Source organism: Bombina bombina, chromosome 4, assembly GCF_027579735.1.
Source record: "Bombina bombina isolate aBomBom1 chromosome 4, aBomBom1.pri, whole genome shotgun sequence".
Taxonomy (NCBI): Eukaryota; Metazoa; Chordata; class Amphibia; order Anura; family Bombinatoridae; genus Bombina; species Bombina bombina.
In genome coordinates, this window is record NC_069502.1 from 565,255,287 (window position 1) to 565,283,206 (window position 27,920).

Below are 27,920 nucleotides of genomic sequence, written 5' to 3' on the forward strand. Positions count from 1 at the left end.
AGGCATAAACTTGATAACAAAGCACAAAAAACGTTTTAAAATAAAACCGTTACTGTCTCTTTAAATTTTAAACTGAACACACTTTTTTACTTTATATACGCAAAAGTATGAAGGAAATGTTCAAAATTCACCAAAATTTCACCACAGTGTCATAAAGCCTTAAAAGTATTGCACGCCAAATTTGAAAGCTTTAACTCTTAAAATAACGGAACCGGAGCCGTTTTTACATTTAACCCCTATACAGTCCCTGGTATCTGCTTTGCTGAGACCCAACCAAGCCCAGAGGGGAATACGATACCAAATGACGCCTTCAATAAGCTTTTTCAGTGGATCTGAGCTCCTCACACATGCATCTGCATGCCTTGCTTCTCAAAAACAACTGCGCATTAGTGGCGTGAAAATGAGGCTCTGCCTATGACTAGAAAAGGCCCCCAGTGAAAAAGGTGTCCAATACAGTGCCTGCCGTTTTTTTAACAAAATTGCCAAGATTAAAATAAACTCTCCAAAGTTATAAACCATTAAATATGCTTATATAGTAATCGTTTTGGCCCAGAAAAATGTCTACCAGTCTTTAAAGCCCTTGTGAAGCCCTTTTATTCTTATATTGAAAATTAAGAAAATGGCTTACCGGATCCCATAGGGAAAATGACAGCTTCCAGCATTACCAAGTCTTGTTAGAAATGTGTCATACCTCAAGCAGCCAAAGTCTGCTCACTGTTTCCCCCAACTGAAGTTAATTCCTCTCAACAGTCCTGTGTGGAAACAGCCATCGATTTTAGTAACAGTTGCTAAAATCATTTTCCTCTTACAAACAGAAATCTTCATCTCTTTTCTGTTTCAGAGTAAATAGTACATACCAGCACTATTTTAAAATAACAAACTCTTGATAGAAGAATAAAAACTACATTTAAACACCAAAAAAATCTGAGCCATCTCCGTGGAGATGTTGCCTGTGCAACGGCAAAGAGAATGACTGGGGAAGGCGGAGCCTAGGAGGGATCATGTGACCAGCTTTGCTGGGCTCTTTGCCATTTCCTGTTGGGGAAGAGAATATCCCCACAAGTAAGGATGACGCCGTGGACCGGACACACCTATGTTGGAGAAAACCTTGTCCAGAGAAGAAAAGGTGAGCACTACCATCAATCCTGTGTCATGCCAATAGTAAAGCAATCTGAGACCATTCATGTGTGGGGTTGCTTATCAGGCAAAATTGTGAGTGAGCCCACTCCCTTGGCTAAGAACACATCTATGAAAAAAACAAATTTATGCTTACCTGATAAATTTATTTCTCTTGTAGTGTGTTCAGTCCACGGGTCATTCATTACTTATGGGATATATTCTCCTTCCCAACAGGAAGTTGCAAGAGGATCACCCAAGCAGAGCTGCTATATAGCTCCTCCCCTCACATGTCATATCCAGTCATTCGACCGAAACAAGACGAGAAAGGAGAAACTATAGGGTGCAGTGGTGACTGGAGTTATAATTTAAAAGTTAGAACCTGCCTCAAAAAGACAGGGCGGGCCGTGGACTGAACACACTACAAGAGAAATAAATTTATCAGGTAAGCATAAATTTTGTTTTCTCTTGTTAAGTGTGTTCAGTCCACGGGTCATCCATTACTTATGGGATACCAATACCAAAGCTAAAGTACACGGATGATGGGAGGGACAAGGCAGGAACATTAAACAGAAGGAACCACTGCCTGTAGGACCTTTCTCCCAAAAACAGCCTCCGAAGAAGCAAAAGTGTCAAATTTGGAAAAAGTATGAAGTGAAGACCAAGTTGCAGCCTTGCAAATCTGTTCAACAGAGGCCTCATTCTTAAAGGCCCATGTGGAAGCCACAGCTCTAGTGGAATGAGCTGTAATTCTTTCAGGAGGCTGCTGTCCAGCAGTCTCATAGGCTAAGCGTATTATGCTACGAAGCCAAAAAGAGAGAGAGGTAGCCGAAGCCTTTTGACCTCTCCTCTGTCCAGAGTAAACGACAAACAGAGAAGAAGTTTGTCAAAAATCTTTAGTTGCCTGTAAGTAGAACTTCAGGGCACGGACCACGTCTAGATTATGCAAAAGACGTTCCTTCTTTGAAGAAGGATTAGGACATAAGGATGGAACAACAATCTCTTGATTGATATTCCTGTTAGAAACAACCTTAGGTAAAAACCCAGGTTTAGTACGCAGGACTACCTTGTCTGAATGAAAGATCAGATAAGGAGAATCACAATGTAAGGCAGATAACTCAGAGACTCTTCGAGCCGAGGAAATAGCCATCAAAAACAGAACTTTCCAAGATTAAAGCTTAATATCAATGGAATGAAGGGGTTCAAACGGAACACCCTGAAGAACTTTAAGAACCAAGTTTAAGCTCCACGGAGGAGCAACAGTTTTAAACACAGGCTTAATCCTAGCCAAAGCCTGACAAAAAGCCTGGACGTCTGGATTCTCTGCCAGACGCTTGTGTAAAAGGACAGAGCAGAAATCTGTCCCTTTAGCGAACTAGCGGATAAGCCCTTTTCTAAACCCTCGTGTAGAAAAGACAATATCCTAGGAATCCTAACCTTACTCCATGAGTAACTCTTGGATTCACACCAATATAAATATTTACGCCATATCTTGTGGTAAATTTTTCTGGTAACAGGTTTCCGAGCCTGTATTAATGTATCAATAACCAAATCCGAAAACCCACGCTTTGATAGAATCAAGCGTTCAATTTCCAAGCCTCAGAGAAATTAGGTTTGGATGGTTGAAAGGACCCTGGATTAGGTCGTCCTGCCTCAGGGGTAGAGACCATGGTGGACAGGACGACATGTCCACTAGGTCTGCATACCAGGTCCTGCGTGGCCACGCAGGCGCTATCAGAATCACTGATGCTCTCTCCTGTTTGATCCTGGCAATCAGTCGAAGTAGCAACGGAAAAGGTGGAAACACATAAGCTATGTTGAAAACCCAAGGGGCTGCTAGTGCATCTACCAGCACCGCACCCGGGTCCCTGGACCCGTAACAAGGAAGCTTGGCGTTCTGGCGAGATGCCATGAGATCCAGATCCGGTTTGCCCCAACGACGAATCAGTTGAGCAAATACCTCCGGGTGAAGTTCCCACTCCCCCAGATGAAAGGTCTGTCGACTTAGAAAATCCGCCTCCCAGTTCTCCACGCCTGGGATGTAGATCGCTGACAGGTGGCAAGAGTGAGACTCTGCTCAGCGAATTATCTTCGAGACTTCCAACATCGCTAGGGAACTCCTGGTTCCCCCTTGATGATTGATGTAAGCCACAGTCGTGATGTTGTCCGACTGAAATCTGATGAACCTCAGTGTTGCCAAGTTAGGAGAGCATTGAATATTGCTCTTAATTCTAGAATGTTTATCGGGAGGAGTCTCTCCTCCTGAGTCCACGATCCCTGAGCCTTCAGGGAGTTCCAGACTGCTCCCATGCCTAGTAGGCTGGCATCTGTTACAATCGTCCAATCTGGTCTGCGAAAAGTCATTCCTTTGGACAGATGAACCCGTGACAACCACAAGAGAAGAGAATCTTTGGTTTCCTGGTCCAGATTTAGCAAAGGGGACAGATCTGAGTAATCCCTGTTCCATTGACTTAGCATGCATAGTTGCAGCGGTCTGAGATGTAGGCGCGCAAATGGCACTATGTCCATTGCCGCGACCATTAAGCCGATTACTTCCATGCACTGAGCTACTGATGGGCTTGGAATGGAGTGAAGGACACGGCAAGCATTGAGAATCTTTGATAACCTGGACTCAGTCAGGTAAATCTTCATCTCTACAGAATCTATAAGAGTCCCTAGAAAAGTGACCCTTGTGAGTGGTAACAGAGAACTCTTCTCCACGTTCACTTTCCACCCATGCGACCTCAGAAATGCTAGAACTATCTCTGTATGAGACTTTGCATTTTGAAAACTTGACGCTTGTATCAGAATGTCGTCTAGGTACGGAGCCACCGCTATGCCTCGTGGTCTTAGTACCGCCAGAAGTGAGCCCAAAACCTTTCTCGGGGCTGTAGCTAACCCGAAGGGAAGAGCTACAAACTGGTAATGCCTGTCTAGAAAGGCAAACCTTAGGTACCGATAATGATCTTTGTGAATCGGTATGTGAAGGTAGGCATCCTTTAAGTCCACTGTGGTCATATATTGACCCTCTTGGATCATGGGTAGGATGGTCCGAATGGTTTCCATCTTGAACGACGGAACCCTTAGGAATTTGTTTAAGATTTTTAAGTCTAAGATTGGTCTGAAAGTTCCCTCTTTCTTGGGAACCACAAACAGATTTGAATAAAACCCTTGCCCCTGTTCCGTTCGCGGAATCACTAAGAGGTCTTGTACACATTGTAGAAATGCCTCTTTCTTTACTAGGTTTGTTGATAACCTTGACAGATGAAACCTCCCTTGTGGAGGAGAAGTTTTGAAATCCAGAAGGTATCCCTGAGATATAATCTCTAACGTCCAGGGATCCTGTACATCTCTTGCCCAAGCCTGGGCAAAGAGAGAAAGTCTGCCCCCCACTAGATCCGTCTCCGGAAAGGGGGCCCTGTCTTCATGCTGTCTTAGGAGCGGAAGTAGGCTTTCTGGCCTGCTTGCCCTTGTTCCATGACTGGTTGCCTTTCCAACCCTGTCTGTAACGAGCAGTAGTTCCTTCCTGTTTTGGAGCAGAGGAAGTTGATGCTGCTCCTGCCTTGAAATTACAAAAGGCACGAAAATTAGACTGTTTGGCCTTTGATTTGGCCCTGTCCTGAGGAAGGGTGTGGCCCTTACCTCCAGTAATGTCAGCAATAATTTCCTTCAAGCCGGGCCCGAATAAGGTCTGCCCTTTGAAAAGAATGTTTAGTAGTTTAGACTTAGAAGTTACATCTGCTGACCATGATTTAAGCCATAGCGCTCTGCGCGCCTGTATGGCGAATCCGGAATTCTTAGCCGTAAGTTTGGTTAAATGCACTACGGCATCCGAAACAAACGCATTAGCCAGCTTAAGGGTTCTAATCTTGCTCAAAGATTCATCCAATGGTGCTGTGCGAATCGCCTCTTCCAGAGACTCAAACCAGAATGCCGCTGCAGCAGTGACAGGCGCAATGCATGCAAGAGGCTGTAATATAAAACCTTGTTGAACAAACATTTTCTTAAGGTAACCCTCTAATTTTTTATCCATTGGATCTGAGAAAGCACAGCTATCCTCCACCGGGATAGTGGTACGCTTGGCTAAAGTAGAAACTGCTCCCTCCACCTTAGGGACCGTCTGCCATAAGTCTCGTGTGGTGGCGTCTATAGGGAACATTTTTCTAAATATCGGAGGAGGGGAAAAAAGGCACACCGGGTCTATCCCACTCCTTGCTAATAATCTCTGTAAGCCTCTTTGGTATAGGAAAAAAGTCAGTACACACCGGTACCGCATAGTATTTATCCAGCCTACATAATTTCTCTGGGATTGCCACCGTGTCACAATCATTCAGAGCCGCTAACACCTCCCCTAGCAACACGCGGAGGTTCTCAAGCTTAAATTTAAAATTTTAAATTTCTGAATCCGGTCTCCCCGAATCAGAACAGTCACCCACAGAATGAAGCTCTCCGTCCTCATGTTCTGCAAATTGTGACGCAGTATCAGACATGGCTCTCGTGTCATCGGCGCGATCTGTCCTTAACCCAGAGCTGTCGCGCTTGCCTCTTAACTCGGGCATATTGTATAATACTTCTTTCATAACATTAGCCATATCATGTAAAGTGATTTGTAAGGGCCTTGATGTACTTGGCGCCTCAATCTTACGCACCTCCCGAGCGGGAGACGAAGGTACTGACACGTGAGGAGAGTTAGACAGCATAACTTACCCCTCGTTGTCTGGTGATAATTTCTTTATCGGTACAGATTGACTTTTATTCAAAGTAATATCAATACAATTGGTACACATTTCTATTGGGCTCCACATCGGCTTTTAAACATAATGAACAAGCAGATTCCTCTGTATCAGACATGTTTAAAAAGACTAGCAATGAAGCTAGCAAGCTTGAAATTACTTCAATAAGTTTACAAGCAATATAAAAAACGCTGCAGCGCTTTTTTAAAAAACAATTGAATAACAAAGAACTAGTTCAGTTATAGTCAACAATTCTTTAAATGTATTAATTAGCAGAGGATTGAACCCATTAGCAAAAGGATGATTAACCCCTCAGTACCCAAAAAACGGATATCAAATTAAGATTTAACGCTTTTATCACAGTCAAACACACTGTCACAGGTCTGCTGTGACCGATTACCTCCCTCAAAAACGAATTTTGAAGATCCCTGAGCTCTCTGGAGACGTCCTGGATCAAAGAGGAAGAAGCAGGAAGACTGTGCTAGAATTTTAACTGCGCAACAAGGCGCTAAAAAAGGTCCCTCCCACTCCTATTACAACAGTGGGAGACCTGATATAACGGTTTCTATGAGAAATATACGTTAGCCGTGTGGAAAAAAATCATGCCCAAAAAGATTTATCACCAAAGTACCTCACAAAACGATTAACATGCCAGTAAACGTTTTAAAAAACAACATTTCAGATGCTGTGTAAAGTTATTACTAAGCCTGCTACCAGTCGCTTCTACTGCAGTTAAGGCTCACACATTATATCAGTATTAACAGTATTTTTTCAGTCAAATTCTAGTCCCTAGAAAATAACTCTACTGTGCATACATTTATCAGCCTGATACCATGTCACTACTACTGCATTTAAGGCTGTACTTACATCATACGGGTAACAGCAGTGTTTTCTTAGTCAATTCCATTCCCAGAAAATATTGCACTGCACATACCTCATTTGCGGGAGACCCCGCATGCTATTCCCATTTTCTGAAGTTACCCCACTTCTCAGAATGTCGAGAACAGCCAGTGGATCTTAGTTACGCCTGGTAAGATCATAGAAAACGCAGGCAGTTTCTTCCTCCAAATACTGCCTGAGATAGAAAAACAGCACACTCCGGTGCCATTTAAAATAACAAACTTTTGATTGAAGAATAATTAAGTAAAAACTCCAGCTCCTCTCGCGACCTCCTTTGTTGAGGGTTGCAAGAGAATGACTGGATATGACATGTGAGGGGAGGAGCTATATAGCAGCTCTGCTTGGGTGATCCTCTTGCAACTTCCTGTAGGGAAGGAGAATATATCCCATAAGTAATGGATGACCCGTGGACTGAACACACTTAACAAGAAAAAGAATGGTACAAAAACATCCTCCAAGAGCAACTTCTCTCAATCATCCAAGAATAGTTTGGTGACTAACAATGCATTTCCCAGCATGATGGAGCACTTTGTCATAAGGCAAAAGTGATAACTAAGCGACTTGGGGAACAAAACATCGAAATGTTGGGTCCATGGCCAGGAGACTCCCCAGACCTTAATCCCATTGAGAACTTGTAGTCAATCTTAAGGGGCGGATAAACAAAAACAAAAAATTCTTACAAACTACAATAATTGATTATGCAAAGATTGGCTGCAATCAGTCAGGATGCAGAGGTCTTGAAAAAGAAGGGTCAACACTGCAAATATTGACTCGTTGCATAAACTTAATATAATTGTCAATAAAACCTTTGACACTTATGAAATGTTTGTAATTATACTTCAGTATACCATAGTAACATTCAACAAAGATTTAAAAACCACTGAAGCAGCAGACTGAAAATTACAATTTGTGTCACTCAAAACTTTTGGCCAGGGCTGTATATACAAACTTTAAAAGGTATTTGAAATCCCAAATGTTTCTTTCGTGATTCAGACAGAGCATGCACTTTTAAACAACTTTCTAATTTAGTTCCATTATCAATTTTTCTTCGCTCTCTTGGTATCTTGTTGGAAAGCAGGGACATATACTTAAGAGCCGGCCCTTTTCTGGAGCACTACATGGCAAAAGTTTTGCAAGAAAGTTATCCATTTGCAAGAGCACTAGATGGCAGCACTATTCCCTGCCATATAGAGCTCCAGATGCTTACCTATATATCTCTAAGAATATCATGAGAACTAAGCAAATATGATATTAAAAATATATTGGAAACTTTTTTTTTTTTTGTTTAAAAGGCATGCTCTGTCTGCATTACAAAATACATTTTTTGGGTTTCATATCCATTAAAATTAGTCTAGTCAAAACTAAACCTTCATGATTCAGATAGAGCATGCAATTTTAAGCAACTTTCTAATTTACTCCAATTATACATTTTTCTTTGTTTTCTTGGTATCTGTATTTAAAAAAGCAAAAATTAACGATTAGAAGCCGGCCCATTTTTGGTTCAGGACTTGGGTAGCAATTTCCGATTTGTGTCTTAAATGTAGATCAAATCCAAAACAGAAGTCAGCAGCACTGTCCAGGCTTTATATAAAAGACCTTTTATTTCCCAAACCATTCATGAAAATTATCGCCCATTTAACTAAATTAAGATCTCTAAAACAAAAATAGAACTTCGACTCTTGGTTAGGACGAATTAAAGCCCTTAAAAATGAGTTTTTTGCCCAAATTAACATAATTATTCCAATGTCTCCCGCTTAGGGTACCCAAAAACGTATGGCATGGCAAACCCTCATGGATAGACCACAAGTCCTTAAAATATCCCAGTCAATATGGGAGGGGTAGCCTCCCCATCCATAAAGGTATTATGAGGCAGCTATGCTCACCCACATTTCTCCAATGGGGGGGTGACAAAATCCCAAAGTAAATGGAGAGATATAGAGCAGGCCTCATTACCCTTCAAAATCTCCCTACGAGTCTTAATCTAGACGACCCCCCCCCCCACCCCATTACCGCAAAAACCTCTCCATTATCAGATAATAGAATGCCTTTTTACCTAGGATAGAATTAGACATCATTTGGTAGCGCCTCACCCTTCCCCCATCACCTTCACTTATCAGGCCTCCCTGATTCTTACCCTAACACATGGGCATGATTACTAATCAAGACGATATCTGACTTAGAGTCCACCTCTTCACAGGGCCACTTAATCACAGACCAAATCAGGGGCTACTCCTACATCCCACCATTAATACCCTTCGACTAAACCCACATTATAAGCCTCCTGAACAGTTGGGGATTCAAACCAGTAGTCTCATGCCAGTTGACCATCTGGGAATCTAGATGGTGACAAGCCGGAAGACTATATAGAACTATGTCTACACACTATAGTCTAATGGAAGGAGCACTACCCCAAGATAAAGCCCCACACACATTAAAGGGGGAAGACGACCTTAATATCTCCACATCCTGTTATACCTTTATTAGTAAAATAAAAAACCAACACACACCTTTATTTCAACAAGACTGGGATAATATATACACACAGATTATATTATATTATACATTATATATATATATATATATATATATATATATATATATATATATATATATATATATATATATATATATATATATATATATATATATATACATATATATATACATATACACACACACATATACACACTATATATTACACACACAAAACACGGAAGGGAACTACACTCTCATACTGGACCGGGTACACATCCCATGACCCTGCAACATGCTCAGCTCTGGGTGCCACTGGCACTCACAGGAAGCTGCGCTGTTCCCAGAGTCACAGGCAGTTAACCCCAGTCAGGTCTGGGTGCAAGAACCATAGGGAAAATTACAAAACAAATTAATACAACACACAGAGAAACCCAGCATTATCTTAAAAGCTCTCAGCTAAGATTTAAAAGCAAAACTGGAAAGGTTAGTCACCGCATCTGGCCAAATGGGACAAGCCCAGGTACCTCGTCAAGGTCCTTTCCAATACCTGGGACCCTAAAACAGCCACACAATGCAAGCTTTCAAATCCAAACAAACTGAACAAGGGAAGGGTGTACAGGAATATGTAAACCCTAGACATATACAAAACACGGAAGGGAACTGCACTCTCATACTGGACCGGGTACACATCCTATGAAAACCTTTCCATTATTGCTTTTAAATCTTAGCTGAGAGCTTGTAAGTGAGTGATTATATATATATATATATATATATATATATATATATATATATATATATATATATATATATATATATATATATATATATATATATATATATATATATATATATATATATATATATATATATATATATAAATATATATATATATATATATATATATATATATATATATAATTTTTTCGGGTCAACACCCTTTATCATGTACATGATTAAAGTTGTTGACTTGAAACGTATTTTATTGGACCCAGTCTTGTTAAAATAAAGGTATTATTTTATATAAAACCTAGATAGTGCTCCAGACTTCTGTTTTGGATTTGTTCTACATAAGGTTTGGCAGTTACCTTACAACAGCTTGCACAGGGGAGGAGTGGCTGCACTTCTTTTTGAATCTTCTGTGTCTAAATGTAGCCACCAATCAGTTGCTTAAAATTGCATGCTCTATCTGAATCATTTTGACTAGACTGTCCCTTTAATATTGTGAATGCAAAAAAAAAAAACAAAAAAAGTGATTAAGGACACCTATTGTACATGTTAAGTGCTTAGTTTCAACTTATTAAAGATGAAATAAAAGTGTTGGTTTAATGTCACATTTTAGAAGGTACCTGCTAATTGCCTGTGGACTATGTGAGCGCCCAGTCCTCTGTGCTTACCAGCTTTCAGTAGACAGCACACACAGTGCTAAGCACATTTTACTGCAGAAGATAAGTGAGAAGTATTTTGATGACCAAACAGGAGGCGGCTAAGGGACCAGTCCCTGCAACAACTGTGGCAGGCCTGTGAATAACTCCTCACTGTGAGTAATTGTGTCACTAACTGCCCCATACTCCAATCTCCCCTCTGCCTCTCACTAACGGCTCTCAGAAGGGGAAAATCAGTCTGAGGACCCCTCTCAATGAAGAATCTGGAGCACCTTAAATCTAAACCTTCTTCCTGCGAGTCAAAGATTAATATACCAGTGAAGTGGGAGGGATCACATGCTCTGGAAAGTTTTGGGAATCTTTGCCTCCTTCTAGTGGCCAGGATTTTAATCCCATGCGTAATGGATTGTGAACTCTCACCACCTTATGAAAAAAAATTAAATTGTTAATTTAATGCAAGCAGTACAGTAATCACATCTGATAGCGTGTAATGTATAAAGCAATTTTACATTTCTACCTATTTTGTACATCGTTTCCACTGGCATGGGATCCATCACACTAGATCACACACTGCCTACTCTTTATTTAAAGGAACATGAAACCCACATTTTTTTCTTTCATGATTCAGACAAAGCATACAGTTTTAAACAACTTTCCAATGCACTTCTATTATCAAAAGTTATTTTATTCGCTTGGTATCTTGTTGAAGGAGCAGCAATGCCCTACTGGGAGCTTATTGAACACACCTTGTGAGCCAATGCCAAGAGGCATTTATGTGCAGCCACCTCCCAGTAGTAGTGCATTTCTGCTCCTATACCTATGTATGCTTTTCAACAAAAAATACCAAGAGAATAAACCAAATTAGAAAGTTGTTTAAAATTGTATGCTCTGAATCAAAGACAAAATGTTGGGCTCCATGCCACTTTAAGGCTATGAATTAGTTTTCCACCAATTCTTTTACAGGTTAATTTGTGCAGCCACCAATAGTAAAGCACATTATATATTTGCTGGAATGGTTTACCACTAAAAAGGTTAACGACACAGGCATCTCATTTAGTAGTGGGAAAGTACTTTATGCAAGTTGTGTTGCATTAGATACTATTAAACATATGTATTGATTATGATTGATATAAAAACAGAATTTATGCTTACCTGATAAATTACTTTCTCCAACGGTGTGTCCGGTCCACGGCGTCATCCTTACTTGTGGGAATATCTCTTCCCCAACAGGAAATGGCAAAGAGTCCCAGCAAAGCTGGCCATATAGTCCCTCCTAGGCTCCGCCCACCCCAGTCATTCGACCGACGGACAGGAGGAAATATATATAGGAGAAACCATATGGTACCGTGGTGACTGTAGTTAGAGAAAATAATTCATCAGACCTGATTAAAAAACCAGGGCGGGCCGTGGACCGGACACACCGTTGGAGAAAGTAATTTATCAGGTAAGCATAAATTCTGTTTTCTCCAACATTGGTGTGTCGGGTCCACGGCGTCATCCTTACTTGTGGGAACCAATACCAAAGCTTTAGGACACGGATGAAGGGAGGGAGCAAATCAGGTTACCTAAACGGAAGGCACCACAGCTTGCAAAACCTTTCTCCCAAAAATAGCCTCCGAAGAAGCAAAAGTATCAAATTTGTAAAATTTGGCAAAAGTGTGCAGTGAAGACCAAGTCGCTGCCTTACATATCTGATCAACAGAAGCCTCGTTCTTGAAGGCCCATGTGGAAGCCACAGCCCTAGTGGAGTGAGCTGCGATTCTTTCAGGAGGCTGCCGTCCGGCAGTCTCATAAGCCAATCGGATGATGCTTTTAAGCCAAAAGGAAAGAGAGGTAGAAGTCGCTTTTTGACCTCTCCTTTTACCAGAATAAACAACAAACAAGGAAGAAGTTTGTCTGAAATCTTTTGTAGCCTCTAAATAGAATTTTAGAGCACGGACTACGTCCAAATTGTGTAACAAACGTTCCTTCTTTGAAACTGGATTCAGACATAAAGAAGGTACAACTATCTCCTGGTTAATAGGGAGGAGAACACTGCAGAGCAGATAACTCTGAAACTCTTCTAAGCAGAAGAAATTGCAACCAAAAACAAAACTTTCCAAGATAGTAACTTAATATCTATGGAATGTAAAGGTTCAAACGGAACCCCTTGAAGAACTGAAAGAACTAGATTTAGACTCCAGGGAGGAGTCAAAGGTCTGTAAACAGGCTTGATCCTAACCAGAGCCTGGACAAATGCTTGAACATCTGGCACAGCTGCCAGTCTTTTGTGTAGTAAGACAGATAAAGCAGAGATCTGTCCCTTTAGAAAACTTGCAGATAATCCTTTCTCCAAACCTTCTTGTAGAAAGGAGAGAATCCTAGGAATCTTTATCTTATTCCATGGGAATCCTTTGGATTCACACCAACAGATATCTTTTCCATATTTTATGGTAAATCTTTCTAGTTACCGGTTTTCTGGCCTGAACCAGAGTATCTATCACAGAATCTGAAAACCCACGCTTCGATAGAATCAAGCGTTCAATCTCCAAGCCGTCAGCTGGAGGGAGACCAGATTTGGATGTTCGAATGGACCCTGAACAAGAAGGTCCTGTCTCAAAGGTAGCTTCCATGGTGGAACCGATGACATATTCACCAGGTCTGCATACCAAGTCCTGCATGGCCACGCAGGAGCTATCAAGATCACCGAGGCCCTCTCCTGATTGATACTGGCTACCAGCCTGGGAATAAGAGGAAACTGTGGAAATACATAAGCTAGGTTGAAGGTCCAAGGTGCTACTAGTGCATCTACTAGAGTCGCCTTGGGATCCCTGGATCTGGACCCGTAGCAAGGAACCTTGAAGTTCTGACGAGAAGCCATCAGATCCATGTCTGGAATGCCCCATAATTGGGTTATTTGGGCAAAGATCTCCGGGTGGAGTTCCCACTCCCCCGGATGGAATGTCTGACGACTCAGAAAATCCGCCTCCCAGTTTTCCACACCTGGGATGTGGATCGCAGACAGGTGGCAGGAGTGATCCTCCGCCCATTGAATTATTTTGGTCACTTCTTTCATCGCCAGGGAACTCCTTGTTCCCCCCTGATGATTGATATACGCAACGGTCGTCATGTTGTCTGATTGGAACCTTATGAATCTGGCCTTTGCTAGTTGAGGCCAAGCCCTGAGAGCATTGAATATCGCTCTCAGTTCCAGAATGTTTATCGGGAGAAGAGACTCTTCCCGAGACCATAGACCCTGAGCTTTCAGGGATTCCCAGACCGCGCCCCAGCCCACTAGACTGGCGTCGGTCGTGACAATGACCCACTCTGGTCTGCGGAAGCTCATTCCCTGGGACAGATGGTCCAGGGTCAGCCACCAACGGAGTGAATCTCTGGTCTTCTGATCTACTTGAATCATTGGAGACAAGTCTGTATAATCCCCATTCCACTGTTTGAGCATGCACAGTTGTAATGGTCTTAGATGAATTCGTGCAAAAGGAACTATGTCCATTGCTGCAACCATCAACCCTACTACTTCCATGCACTGCGCTATGGAAAGACGAGGAACAGAATGAAGAGCTTGACAAGAGCTTAGAAGTTTTGATTTTCTGACCTCTGTCAGAAAAATCCTCATTTCAAAGGAATCTATTATTGTTCCCAAGAAGGGAACTCTTGTCGACGGAGACAGAGAACTTTTTTCTATGTTCACCTTCCATCCGTGTGATCTGAGAAAGGCCAGAACGATGTCTGTATGAGCCTTTGCTTTTGACAGGGACGACGCTTGTATTAGAATGTCGTCCAAGTAAGGTACTACTGCAATGCCCCTCGGTCTTAGAACCGCTAGAAGGGACCCTAGCACCTTTGTGAAAATCCTTGGAGCAGTGGCTAACCCGAATGGGAGGGCCACAAACTGGTAATGCTTGTCCAGAAAAGCGAACCTTAGGAACTGATGATGTTCTTTGTGGATAGGAATATGTAGGTACGCATCCTTTAGATCCACGGTAGTCATAAATTGACTTTCCTGGATAGTGGGTAGAATCGTTCGAATGGTTTCCATCTTGAATGATGGTACCCTGAGAAATTTGTTTAGGATCTTCAAATCCAAAATTGGTCTGAAAGTTCCCTCTTTTTTGGGAACTACGAACAGATTGGAATAAAATCCCATTCCTTGTTCCTTTATTGGAACTGGGTGTATCACTCCCATCTTTAACAGGTCTTCTACACAATGTAAGAATGCCTGTCTCTTTATTTGGTTTGAGGATAAGTGAGACATGTGGAACCTTCCCCTCGGGGGTAGTTCCTTGAATTCCAGGAGATAACCTTGAGAAACTTTCTAGCGCCCAGGGATCCTGAACATATCTTGCCCAAGCCTGAGCAAAGAGAGAGAGTCTGCCCCCCACTAAATCCGGTCCCGGATCGGGGGCTACTCCTTCATGCTGTTTTGTTAGCAGCGGCAGGCTTCTTGGCCTGCTTACCCTTGTTCCAGCCTTGCATCGGTTTCCAGGCTGGTTTGGGTTGTGAGGCATTACCCTCTTGCTTAGAGGATGCAGAATTAGAGGCCGGTCCGTTCCTGAAATTGCGAAAGGAACGAAAATTAGACTTATTTTTAGCCTTGAAAGACCTATCTTGTGGAAGGGCGTGGCCCTTTCCCCCAGTGATGTCTGAAATAATCTCTTTCAATTCTGGTCCAAATAGAGTTTTACCTTTGAAAGGGATGTTAAGCAATTTTGTCTTGGATGACACATCCGCTGACCAAGACTTTAGCCAAAGCGCTCTGCGCGCCACGATAGCAAACCCTGAATTTTTCGCCGCTAATCTTAATTGCAAAGCGGCATCTAAAATAAAAGAGTTAGCCAATTTAAGTGTGTGAACTCTGTCCATAACCTCCTCATATGGAGTCTCTCTACTGAGCGACTTTTCTAGTTCCTCGAACCAGAACCACGCTGCTGTAGTGACAGGAACAATGCACGAAATGGGTTGTAGAAGGTAACCTTGCTGTACAAAAATCTTTTTAAGCAAACCTTCCAATTTTTTATCCATAGGATCTTTGAAAGCACAACTATCTTCGATAGGAATAGTAGTGCGTTTGTTTAGAGTAGAAACTGTCCCCTCGACCTTAGGGACTGTCTGCCATAAGTCCTTTCTGGGGTCGACCATAGGAAATAATTTCTTAAATATAGGGGGGGGAACAAAATGTATGCCGGGCTTTTCCCACTCCTTATTTACTATGTCCGCCACCCGCTTGGGTATAGGAAAAGCGTCGGGGTGCACCGGAACCTCTAGGAACTTGTCCATCTTGCATAATTTCTCTGGAATGACCAAGTTGTCACAATCATCCAGAGTAGATAACACCTCCTTAAGCAGTGCGCAGAGATGTTCTAATTTAAATTTAAATGTCACAACATCAGGTTCAGCTTGTTGAGAAATTTTTCCTGAATCTGAAATTTCTCCATCTGACAAAACCTCCCTCATGGCCCCTTCAGATTGGTGTGAGGGTATGACAGAACAATTATCATCAGCGCCCTCCTGCTCTTCAGTGTTTAAAACAGAGCAATCGCGTTTTCTCTGATAAGTAGGCATTTTGGATAAAATATTTGCTATGGAGTTATCCATTACAGCCGTTAATTGTTGCATGGTAATAAGTATTGGCGCACTAGATGTACTAGGGGCCTCCTGCATGGGCAAAACTGGCGTAGACACAGTAGGAGATGATGTAGTATCATGTTTACTCCCCTCATCTGAGGAATCATCTTGGGCAATTTCATTATCTGTGGCAGTACTGTCCTTACTTTGTTTGGACGATATGGCACAATTATCACATAAATTTAAATGGGGAGACACATTGGCTTTCATACATATAGAACATAGGTTATCTGAAGGTACAGACATGTTAAACAGGCTTAAACTTGTCAACAAAGCACAAAAAACGTTTTAAAACAAAACCGTTACTGTCTCTTTAAATTTTAAACAGAAAACACTTTATTACTGAATATGTGAAAAAGTATGAAGGCATTGTTCAAAAATTACCAAAATTTCACCACAGTGTCTTAAAGCATTAATAGTATTGCACACCAAATTTCAGAGCTTTAACCCTTAAAATAACGGAACCGGAGCCGTTTATAAATTTAACCCCTATACAGTCCCAGCTATAGTCTTTGCTGAGACCCAACCAAGCCCAGTGGGGAATACGATACCAATTGACGCCTTCTAGAAGCTTTTCCAGCAATTTTTAGATCCTCACACATGCATCTGCATGCCCTGCTCTCAAAAAACAACTGCGCAGTAATGGCGCGAAAATGAGGCTCAGTCTACAACTAGGAAGGCCCCCTGACTGGAAAAGGTGTCTAACACAGTGCCTGCCGTTTAATAAACGTTCCCCAAGTTCATAAATGCAAATTGTCAGCATAAATATGGATAAAATGCCCAAATAAAGCAATCGATTTAGCCCATAAAAATGTCTACCAGTTTTTTAGCCCATAATAAGCCCTTTATTCTGTTTGTTTGACTAAGAAAATGGCTTACCGGTCCCCATGAGGGGAAATGACAGCCTTCCAGCATTACATCGTCTTGTTAGAAATATGGCTAGTCATACCTTAAGCAGAAAAGTCTGCTAACTGCTTCCCCCAACTGAAGTTACTTCATCTCAACAGTCCTATGTGGAAACAGCAATCGATTTTAGTACATACCAGCACTATTTTAAAATAACAAACACTTGATAGAAGAATAAAAACTACATTTAAACACCAAAAAACTCTTAACCATCTCCGTGGAGATGTTGCCTGTGCAACGGCAAAGAGAATGACTGGGGTGGGCGGAGCCTAGGAGGGACTATATGGCCAGCTTTGCTGGGACTCTTTGCCATTTCCTGTTGGGGAAGAGATATTCCCACAAATAAGGATGACGCCGTGGACCGGACACACCAATGTTGGAGAAATCATAATTGCTTTCCATGTTCATGTGAAAGATTTACAGAATTGATATATTAAACTCATGCAAGCCATTAAAGGGACATTCAAGTACAAACTACCATATGGCTTCATAGCCCCAGAACAATGTGCAAGGCAACCTTTTAATACTCGTGTAGGAGCTTAGTGTAAGACTGCAAAATTTCCTGAGGCATCAAAGTAGTTTGCACTGGAATAACCCTTGACAGGATACACTTAACACTGATATAATTATTTATATCAATTATTGCCTATAGGGCATGGAACACAAATTAGGATAATGTATGTTTAAACATTACATAACACAGCTGCATGACTGACTACAAACATGCAGATACAAGTTACCCTTTTAAGCTGCCAGACCTTCTTCTGCCACGATCCCAAGAGGAGCTTCGGCTACGTGTTCTCCTTCTACTACGACTTCTAGACCTTCTGCGATCATTTGGAGAGGAGTTACGACGTTCCTTAGTTTTCATTTGCCCGGGAGCTATGGAACAGAGTATTACATTTTTTTAAAAAAAATATATATAATTTTGCTGTTTGAAATGCTAACTTAGTTATTTTGGGGGCAATCACGTTTAGACTTATTAAAACTACTTTAACTGCTGAGCCGTTTTGTAGTTTTTGGATGCTGCTCACATTTAATCCCTACCGTAGGCTATTTTTCATATATTTTTTCAGGAGACCCAGCAGATTTAAAACTACCATTATTTTATGAATATTTTATGACTAAAAACTTGCAAAAAATAGATTTTTTAAAAAAATCTATTTTTAAATTAAACAAACAAGGTTTTTCCCTCTAAACTCTATAGTAAAAAGAAGGGGTTATCCTCATAAATAAGTGCCTTTCGGTATAGTTATGTTAACTGGTCTGCACATAGGGACTTCCTTAAAGGGACAGAATACTTATATGCTAAATCACCTGAAAGTGATGCAGCACAACAGTAAAAAGCTGACAGAAAAATATCACCTGAACATATCTATGTAGAACAGGAAGATATATAACCTCAAAATGTCCCCAGCTCATCACAGAGTAAGTTTTCTGTAAAAAGTTATCTTTCAGTTACTGCCCAGCTAGCTGAAGGTAAAAAAAAATATGAACAGCAGCCAATCAGCAGGGATGAGATCATGAACTGTTTTACTGTGATCTCATGAGATTTCATAGTAAACTTCATTAAACTGAAGAGGGAAATAACGAGGCACGCTCCCTTGCAAGTCCTGGGACAGGCATACTGATTGGCTGCTTAAAGTCCTTTACAATGGGGTGTGAATAATTAGGATATTTTGAGGTAAAATATCTTACTTTCTTCACATGGAGATCAGGTGATATTTTCTAGTAAGCTTTTTATAGCTAAGCTGCATCAGTTTCAACATCTGTTTATCATGTCCCTTTAAGTATTTATTAAAATAAATGGACATCTATAACCACAATGATACCCTGGCTATTAAAGTGTATATGGGGTTTTATTTTTACTTTAAAACTAGCCTTTTTGATAGCCTGTTATAATGTTGTAGTAAAAGTGCATTTTATATATATATTTTTAAAAAAATATGCTTATCGAACAACAAAATATACCATTTAAAAAGGTGCAGGTGATCACCTTTTAAAACAGTGGGTCTTGAGTTTCTAGGGCTTAACTTGTTAAGATAATAGGTTTTTCCCAGTTTATTTTCTTAAATAAAATAGGCAATTTTACCTAGTTTCACCATAATCATCCCCTTGTTAAAGGGACAGTCAAGTCCAAAAAAAACTTGTGTTTCAAATAGGGAATGTAATTTTAAACAACTTTACAATTTACTTTAATCACCAATTTGCTTTGTTCTTTTGGTATTCTTAGCTGAAAGCTAAACCTAGAAGGTTCATATGCTAATTTCTTAGACCTTGAAGGCCGCCGCCTCTAATCTAAACGCATTTTGATAGATTTTCACCACTAGAGGGCATTAGTTCACGTGTTTCATATAGATAACATTGAACTCATGCACGTAAATTTACCATGGAGCCAGAACTGATTGGCTAAGAATGCAAGTCTGTCAAAAGAACTGAAATAAGGGGACAGTCTACTGAGGCTTAGATACAAGGTAATCACAGAGGTAAAAATGTGTATTAATATAACTGTTGGTTATGCAAAACTGGGGAATTGGTAATTAAGGGATTATCTATCTTATAAAACAACAAAAATTCTGGTGTTGACTGTCCCTTTAAGCACACACATTTATATACTGTTTAACAGAAACAATGCTTTCTAGCGGTACCCTCTGCATGATAAATAAAATAGGAATTTTAATTGCATTTTATTTTTAGAACCATTTTTACAAAATATGCATTAGGCTGCTCTGATTTTAGACTTTTTTTCTAGGTTTCCAATTAACGAATAGTAGATAGACCAAAAATACTTCAAGGTTGGAATTATCAGTTTAACACTAAAACTTGCTATACTATAGTGATCACCAAACCCATAATGGCTACACAAAAGTATATATTTGTAGAATTCAGATAACCTAGTGCATTTAACTAGAGGTACTGTGTGTCACCATCTGTAACAATCTTCTGCTGGTGCCGGTGGGTGGGCGGTTCAGCAGCGAAAGGGGAGAGGGAAGGGAGTGCCCTATGCTACAGACAAAAAACAGTTTATGCTTACCAGATAAATTCCTTTCCTTCCTGGCAGGGAGAGTATGACATAATTCCTTACTGTTGGGAAATTAAACACCTGGCCACCAGGAGGAGGCCAAGACATGCCAGCCAAAGGCTTAAATATCCCTCCCACTTTCCCTATCCTCAAGTCATTCTGCTCAGGGAACAAGGTAAAGTAGGAGAAACATCAGGTGGTGCCAGAAAATAAAAAACAGAGCCACCCAACAAAAACATAAATTACGGGTGGGGTTGTTGACTCTCCATGCCAGGAAGGAAAGGAATTTATCTGGTAAGCATAAATTATGTTTTTCTTCCATAAGGCAGAGAGAGTCCACAACTTCATTCCTTACTGTTTGGAAAACTATACCCAAGCTCCAGAGAACACAATGAATAATGGGAGGGAGCAGGAAAAAAAAAAAAGAATTGACTGAGTCTATTCTGAGGGCACCACAGCCTGCAAAACTTTTCTCCCGAACGCTGCTTCAGCCAAAGCAAACACATCAAACTTGTAAAATTTAGAAAAAAGTGTGTAAGGAGGACCAGGTTCGCGCCTTACATATCTGATCCATTGAGGCTTCTTTCTTAAAAGCCTAGGAGGAAGCGACTGCTCTAGTGGAATGAGCTGTAACCTCAGGAGGCTGTAGTCCTGCTGTCTCAAACTAAGCGGATGAAACCCCTCAACCAGAAAGATAAAGTCGTAGTAGCCTTCTGCCCCTTACGCTTCCCTGTATAGATGACAAACGAAGAAGATTGTCTGAATTCCTTAGTAGCCTTAGTAATCTCTTGAATAATGTTACAATCTGACACCACCATAGGGAGGAACCCTAAGTTAGTGCATAAAACTGCCTTAGCATGAAAAACCAGATTGGGGGGGGGGGGGTTACATTGCAAAGCAGAAATCTTAAGAACCTTCCAAGATTTAATGTCAACTGTATGCATAGGCTCAAACTGAGCTTGCTGCAAAACACTAAGAACAAGGCAGAGCCCCATTATTATTTGTCCCTTCAGGGAACTAGCAGATAAACCCTTCTCCAGTCCATCCTGGAGAAAAGATAAAATTCTAACAACCTTATGCAAGGAAAAACTACGCTCTTCACCACTAGTACAAGCAAGTCCTCCACACTTTATGGTAGATACAAGTAACTGGCTTACGAGCTTGAGCTAGTGTCAATAACTCAGAAAATCCTCTCTTGGCTAAGGCTAAGCGTTCAATCTCCATGCAGTCAGCCTCAGAGAATCTAGATTTTGATGAACGAAGGGACCCTGTATCAGCAGATCTCTGCGACAAAGTAACCTCCACTGAGATGAGGACATCCCAACCAGATCCGCAAACCACGTCCGTGGCCACGATCACCGATTCTCGCTCCTGCTTGATGAGAGCCACCACAAGAGGGAGAAGCGGTAATTAGGGGAAGAAAAAAAAAAAAAAAAAAGATACGAGTCTGAACCTCCATGGAACTACCTGGGTAGTTTGGTATTGAGGCGGGATGCCATGAGATCTCTCTGGTGTCCCCCACTCACCGCATATCTCTGCAAACACCTTGAGGTGGAGACCCTTCCCCTGGGTAAAAGGATTGCATGCTGACGAAGTCCGCTTCCCAGTTGTCCACACCCAGAATGTGGATCGCTGACAATGAACATCCGTGAGTCTCCGCCCACTTTAGTATTTGAGATACTTCTCTCATCACCAAGGAACTTCTCGTCCCCCCCGATGGTTGATGTAGGCAACCGAGGTTATATTGTCGGATTGGAATCTGATAAACTGGGACGAACCCAGAAGGGGCCAAGCCTCCAAGGCATTGAAGATTTCCAAAATATTGATCGGAAGGGAGGACAACTCCTGAGTCCACAGACCTTGTGCCACCTTGGCACCCCAAATGGCTCCCCAGCCAGAAAGGCTTGCGTCCGTAGTCACAATCTCCCAGGACGGTCTCAAGAAGCACGTGCCTTGGGATAGATGATCTGGACAAAGCCCCCAAGAGAGCAAGTCTCGACAGGTTGTCCAGCATGATCTTGAGACAGATCTGAATGGTCGCCGTTCCATTGTCTTAGCATGCATAGATGTAAGGGTCTGAGATGGAATCTGGCAAAAGGAATTATGTCCATACAAGACACCATGAGTCCAATAACCTCCATACACTGAGCCACTGATGGTCTCAAGGAGGCCTGGAGGGCAAGACATGCAGAAGTTAGCTTGCAACGTCTCTGATCTGTGAGGAATAGTCTCATGGATATGGAGTCTATTATTGACCCCAGGAAATTCACCCTTGTACCTTGTGTAAGAACTCTTTTCCAAGTTTATCTTTCATCCATGTGATCGAAGATTGAGAAGGGTTCTAAGAATGTTCTTCCGCTAGACGAAAAGATGGTGCCATGTACCAAGATATCGTCCAAGTAAGGCAATACCTCATGTTCTGGCAATGTCTAGAAACTTCGCAAATATCCTTGGAGCAGTAGCTAAGCCAAACGGAAGAGCTATGAATTGAGTGCAGGTCCAAAAAAGCAAAACCTCAGGAACTGAAAATGTTCCCTGTGAATCGGGACATGAATTATATCCGCAGACCAAGACTTCAACCAGAGCCTGACGGGCTGGAACCGCAAAGCAGGAACCTTTGCATTTATGCAAATAATCTGCATATTCACGTCACAGATTAAAAAGAGTTAGCCATTCTCAGTGCTTTAATTCTCTTCTGAATATCCTCAAGGGGAGTCTCCACCTCAATGAGCTCCGACAGTGTCGCAGCAATAGGTAGCTGCTCCAGCAACCGTGGCTACAGCTTCCGCCAGTTGAAATAAAAACCCCGTACATTGAAACATCTTCCTCAGAAAAGTTTCAATTTTCTTATCCAAAGTTCCTACTTTTTCCCATTTGTTACTAATAATGTTCCCCATCTAAACTGGCACAGGAAAAGTCAGAGGGACCTTCCTATTTTCATAAACCATGTCTAATTTAGAGATCTTAGGTTCCTCAGGGAGTGTAGCCTCTGACAACTCTAGCATAGACGGAACCTCCGATAATAAAAAAACGCATATGCTCAATTTTTAATCATAAAAAAGGAGGGTTCCTCTGCTGAAGGAGGTTTAGAAACTGAAGTCTCTGACTCGGAAAGTTCACCCTCTGAAGCTAGAGGTTAACTCATCCACGGATAGCTGGGACAAAGTAGCTAAATCCGGCAACTATTTAGATGTCTCTAGATCAGGAGAACTATGTTTAACCTTTGTCTTGTATTTGTTAGAGCAAAGTAAGGCACTCAGGACCGCTGACACCGCTAATAGTAACTGCGCGGTAAAATCCGCTGGAAAAATATAAAAATTATGCTTACCTGATAATTTAATTTCCATTGTGGGGAGAAGAGTGTACGGCTTCATTCATTACTTGTGGGAAATAAGAACCTGGCCACCAGGAGGAAGCAAAGACACTCCAACCAAAGGCCCCCACTTCCCTCATCCCCCAGTCATTCTGCCGAGGGAACAAGGAACAGTAGGAGAAATATCAGGGTATAAATGATGCCAGAAGAACAAACTAAATTTAGGTCCGCCCACCAGAGCAACGGGCGGGACCGTAGACTCTCCTCCCCACGATGGAAATTAAATTATCAGGTAAGCATAACTTAAATTCTCCATCTAAAGGGGAGGAGAGTCCACGGCTCCATTCATTACTTGTGGGAACAAATACCCAAGCTCTAGAGGACACTGAATGAAAATGGGAGGGCAAGAGGCAGACCCTAATCTGAGGGCACCACAGCCTGTAAAACCTCTCGCAAAAACCGCCAACTCAGATACTCTGTGTGCCACCCTGGAGAAAAGACAATCCTGGATATCTTAACCTTGTGCCAAGGATAGCCATGCTTCTCACACCAGGAAAAGTCCTCCACACCTTATTGATAGATGTGACGAGTGACCGGCTTCCTGGCCTGAACGAGTGGCAATCACTCTTTCAGGAAACCCCCTCTGGGCCAAGACTAAGCGTTCAATCTCCACAAAGTCAGCCTCAGAGAATCTAGATTTTGATGTTGAAAAGGACCCTGTACCAACAGATCCCTGCGACAGGGTAACCTCCATGGAGGAGACGATATTCTCACCAGATCCGCAAACCACGTCCTCCGTGGCCACGACGGAGAAATTAGAATAGCCAAAGCTTGCTTCTGCTTGATGCGGGCCACAACACGAGGTAGAAGTTGCAACAGTAGAAAAATGTAAGCTAGGTTGAAACCGCAAGGTACTGCCAAGGCATCTATCAGCTCTGCCTGGGGATCCCTGGACCGCGACCCGTATCTGGACGTTATGAGATCTCTAGAGTAACCATTTGTGACAAATCTCTGCAAACACCTTGGGGTGGAGAGACCATTCCCCCGGATGGAAGGATTGCTTGCAGAGAAAAATCGGTTACCAGTTGTCCACACCCAGAATGTGGACTGCTGAGAGCGAGCAGCCCATTTCAATATCCAAGAAACCTCCTTTATAGCTAGGGAGCTTCTCATCCCCCCTGATGGTTGATGTAAGCCACTAAGGTAATGTCTGGCTGGAATCTGATCAAGCTGAACGACTACAGAAGAGGCCACGCCTTCAGAGCATTGTAGATCGCTCGAAGTTCCAGAATATGGATCAGGAGGAGAGAGACTCCTCTCGAGACCATTTTCCCTGTGTCATCCTGGCACCCCAAACAGCTCCCCATCCTGCCAGACTCACATCCATGGTTACAATCTCCCAGGACGGTCTCAGGAAGGATGTCCCTTGGGACAGTTGTTCCGGACGGATCCACCAAGAGAGGGAGTCCCTTGTCCAGAGAAATCTGCTAACATAGGTCTGTATGATCACCGTTCCACTGTCTCAACATGCACAACTGAAGAGGTCTGAGATCGAACCTGGAGAAGGGAATGACATCTATGCTGGATACCATGAGCCAGATCACCTCCATACTCTGAGCCACAGAGGGACTGGAGTAGGACTGAAGGGCAAGACAGGCGGACAAATCTTTCAGCATCGCTGATCTGTGAGAAATATCCTTATGGATATAGAATCTATTATCGTTCCCAGGAACTCCACCCTGTTGCTGGGAATCAGGGAGCTCTTTCCTGAGTTTATCTTCCAACCATGAGATTGGAGCAAAAGAAGGGCCCTCGACTGATCCTCTGCGAGACTAAACAACGGCGCCTGGACTTGGATGTCGTCCAGATAGGGCGTCACAACAATGCCTCTGGATCTGGCTACTGCAAGCAGCGACCCCAGAACCTTTGTGAAGACTCTGGGCCGTCACCATACCAAAGAGAAGGACCACAAACTGGAAATGTTAGTCCAGAAACGCAAATCTCAGGAACCTGAAGTGATCCCTGTGGATTGGCACATGAAGGTAGGCATCCTTGAAGTATATTGTCATGAAATGACCCTCTTGAACTAGGGGCAAAATACATCTGATAGTTTCTATTTTGAACGATGGAACAGTCAAAAATTTGTTTAAACATTTTAGGTCTAGAATCAGGCGGAACATGCCCTGCTTCTTTGGGACCACAAAAAGGTTCGAATAGTACCCTAGACCGCTTTCTGCTGGGGGTACTGGTACAATAACTCATTAAGAAGAGATCCCTCACACATTCTAGAAAGGCTTCTCACTTTTCTGGTCTGAAAGACAGATTTGACAGGAGGAATCTGCCCCTGGGCGGATGAGTTCTGAACCCTATCCTGTATTCTTGGGCGACAACCTCCAGAACCCAAGGGTCCTGAACATCCTGCAACCAGGCCTCTGAGAAGAGAGATAATCTGTCCCCTACTTGGTCTGCAGACCAGTCGGGGGCCGACCCCTTCATGCCAACTTTGTTTCGGCGGGCTTCTTGTTCTGCTTGGACTTATTCCAAGACTAAGCTAGCTTCCAAGCACCTTTGGACTGATCCGCTTTCACGGCGGGCTGCTGGCATTGGGCCTTGTCTGCACGAATGGGACGAAAAGTAGATCCCTTAGGCTTAACCTTCTTATCCTGCAGTAGGAAAGCACCCTTGCCTCCCGACACCGTGGATATGATAGAGTCCATTCCTGGACCGAACAGGATCTTTCCCTGAAAGGGATAAGTCTGTACTTAGAGGTTATGTCTGCAGACCACAACTTTAGCCATAGAGCCCTGCGGGATAGTACAGAAAACCGTGAACCCTTAACATTCAGGCGAATAATTTGCATATTGGCATCACAAATAAAAGAATTAGATACCCTCAAGGCCTTAATTCTCTCTTGTATTTCATCGAGGGGAGAGCCCCTCTCGACCATATCAGACAGAGATTTGCACCAATATGTTGCAGCTCTGGCAACCGCCACTACCACCGCTGCCGGCTGAAAAACAAACCCTGTGTGTTGGAAACATTTTCTTTAATATGTTTTCTAACTTTTTCTATGTGCTCTTTGAACGACAAACTATATATAATCCGCTTTGCGAGCATAGAGATAGCACCATCCACCTTAGGAACGGTTCCCCATAGCTCGAGCTGAGAGTCCGGAATGGGGAACAGTTTCCTAAAAGAAGAAAGGGAAAAGGAATAACCTAATCTCTCCCATTCATTCTTAATAATGTTAGCCATCTTAACAGGAACCGGGAAGGTATGAGGTACCACCCTGTCCTCATACACTTTATCAAGCTTAGGAATCAAGGTTCCTCTGGTAGTTTCGGTTCCGGAACCTCGAGAGTAGCAAGCACCTACCTCAGCAAAAAGAGCAAATTTTCCATTCTAAATCTAAAGTCAGGCTCCTCTGCAGACGGAGCTTTAGATGACATGGATTCCGACCCAAAAGGAACGTCCTCTGAAGAGTCGGAGCCGTCCTAGTCAGCGGATGACCTTTCCAAGATATCCATAGGAGTATATATGACTCCTGGGCCGGATCGCCATATTTTACCCTACGCTTGCGCTTAGCAGGTAAGGAACTAATCACCTTAGAGACCGCCGTTTGCAGATGATCCGCAAAGTCTGATGGCCAACAGATTTCCCCCGAAGGAGAAATAGACATGCCCTGGGGCACTGCATGTGTACTCCGAGATGAATGCAGGGGACGCACCTCACAGGATGCGGAGCCTTCAGAGGTGGACGGCTCAGTAGTACTAAACATTATATTTCAAGAAGTTGAGACATTATCAAGGCAATGCAACATAGTTGAGCAGGCGGATATACCATAACCTCCTCACAATAAACACAGGTACTAGACTTTGTTAAAGAGTGAGAGTCCTTCATAGCTTGCGGCTTTATTATGGACTAGTTAAAATATAAACAATGGCACCCTTATAACCTCCAATGGCTGGGGCACTCACCACCTCATAGGACCACAGAAACCGTTTAGTCTCCTGCACACCAGTCAAGCAAGGTGGTAGATTAGGCCACACCCGGTCAGAAGGAATGCCTTGCAGGGCCGCTCCTGCACTAGCGAGAAAGAGTGCCAAAACAGCCATGCAAATACTCCCGAAAGGAAACTAAAGTTCACCCATTGCCAGAGCCTCATCTCACACATATCACAGCAATGACAATAAACATTATGTATAAACCTCCTGTTCAATAATCCCCTTACAAGGGATGTTAACCCTTGATTATATAAAGATGAGAGGCATCACACTGTGACCCTGTCTTCTGCATTCTCATTATGTGTATAAAAACGAAATGATCTTACCAGAATCTACGCCGTGGAACAGGAACACTGCCTCAAGTGTGACAGTGTAGTAGCATCGCTCCTGACATGGACTTGAGTGTAGGAAGCAGGCAGCGAAACTGGTCAATGCCAATTTCTTATG

At 42.4% G+C, this 27,920-nt stretch overlaps 1 protein-coding gene across 2 annotated transcripts in view; it reads right to left on the reverse strand.

Moving 5' to 3' along the window:
* SRSF12 (serine and arginine rich splicing factor 12) overlaps positions 1 to 27,920 on the reverse strand; it is an 81,049-nt gene that overhangs the window by 16,994 nt on the left and 36,135 nt on the right. Inside the window, exon 4 of one of the 2 annotated variants that reach the window (XM_053710534.1) lies at positions 17,893 to 18,016. In XM_053710534.1, coding sequence (XP_053566509.1) covers positions 17,893 to 18,016 — 124 coding nt within the window. Of the gene's footprint in view, positions 1 to 17,874; positions 18,017 to 27,920 lie in introns of both variants that reach the window. The other variant, XM_053710533.1, reaches the window with a different exon arrangement.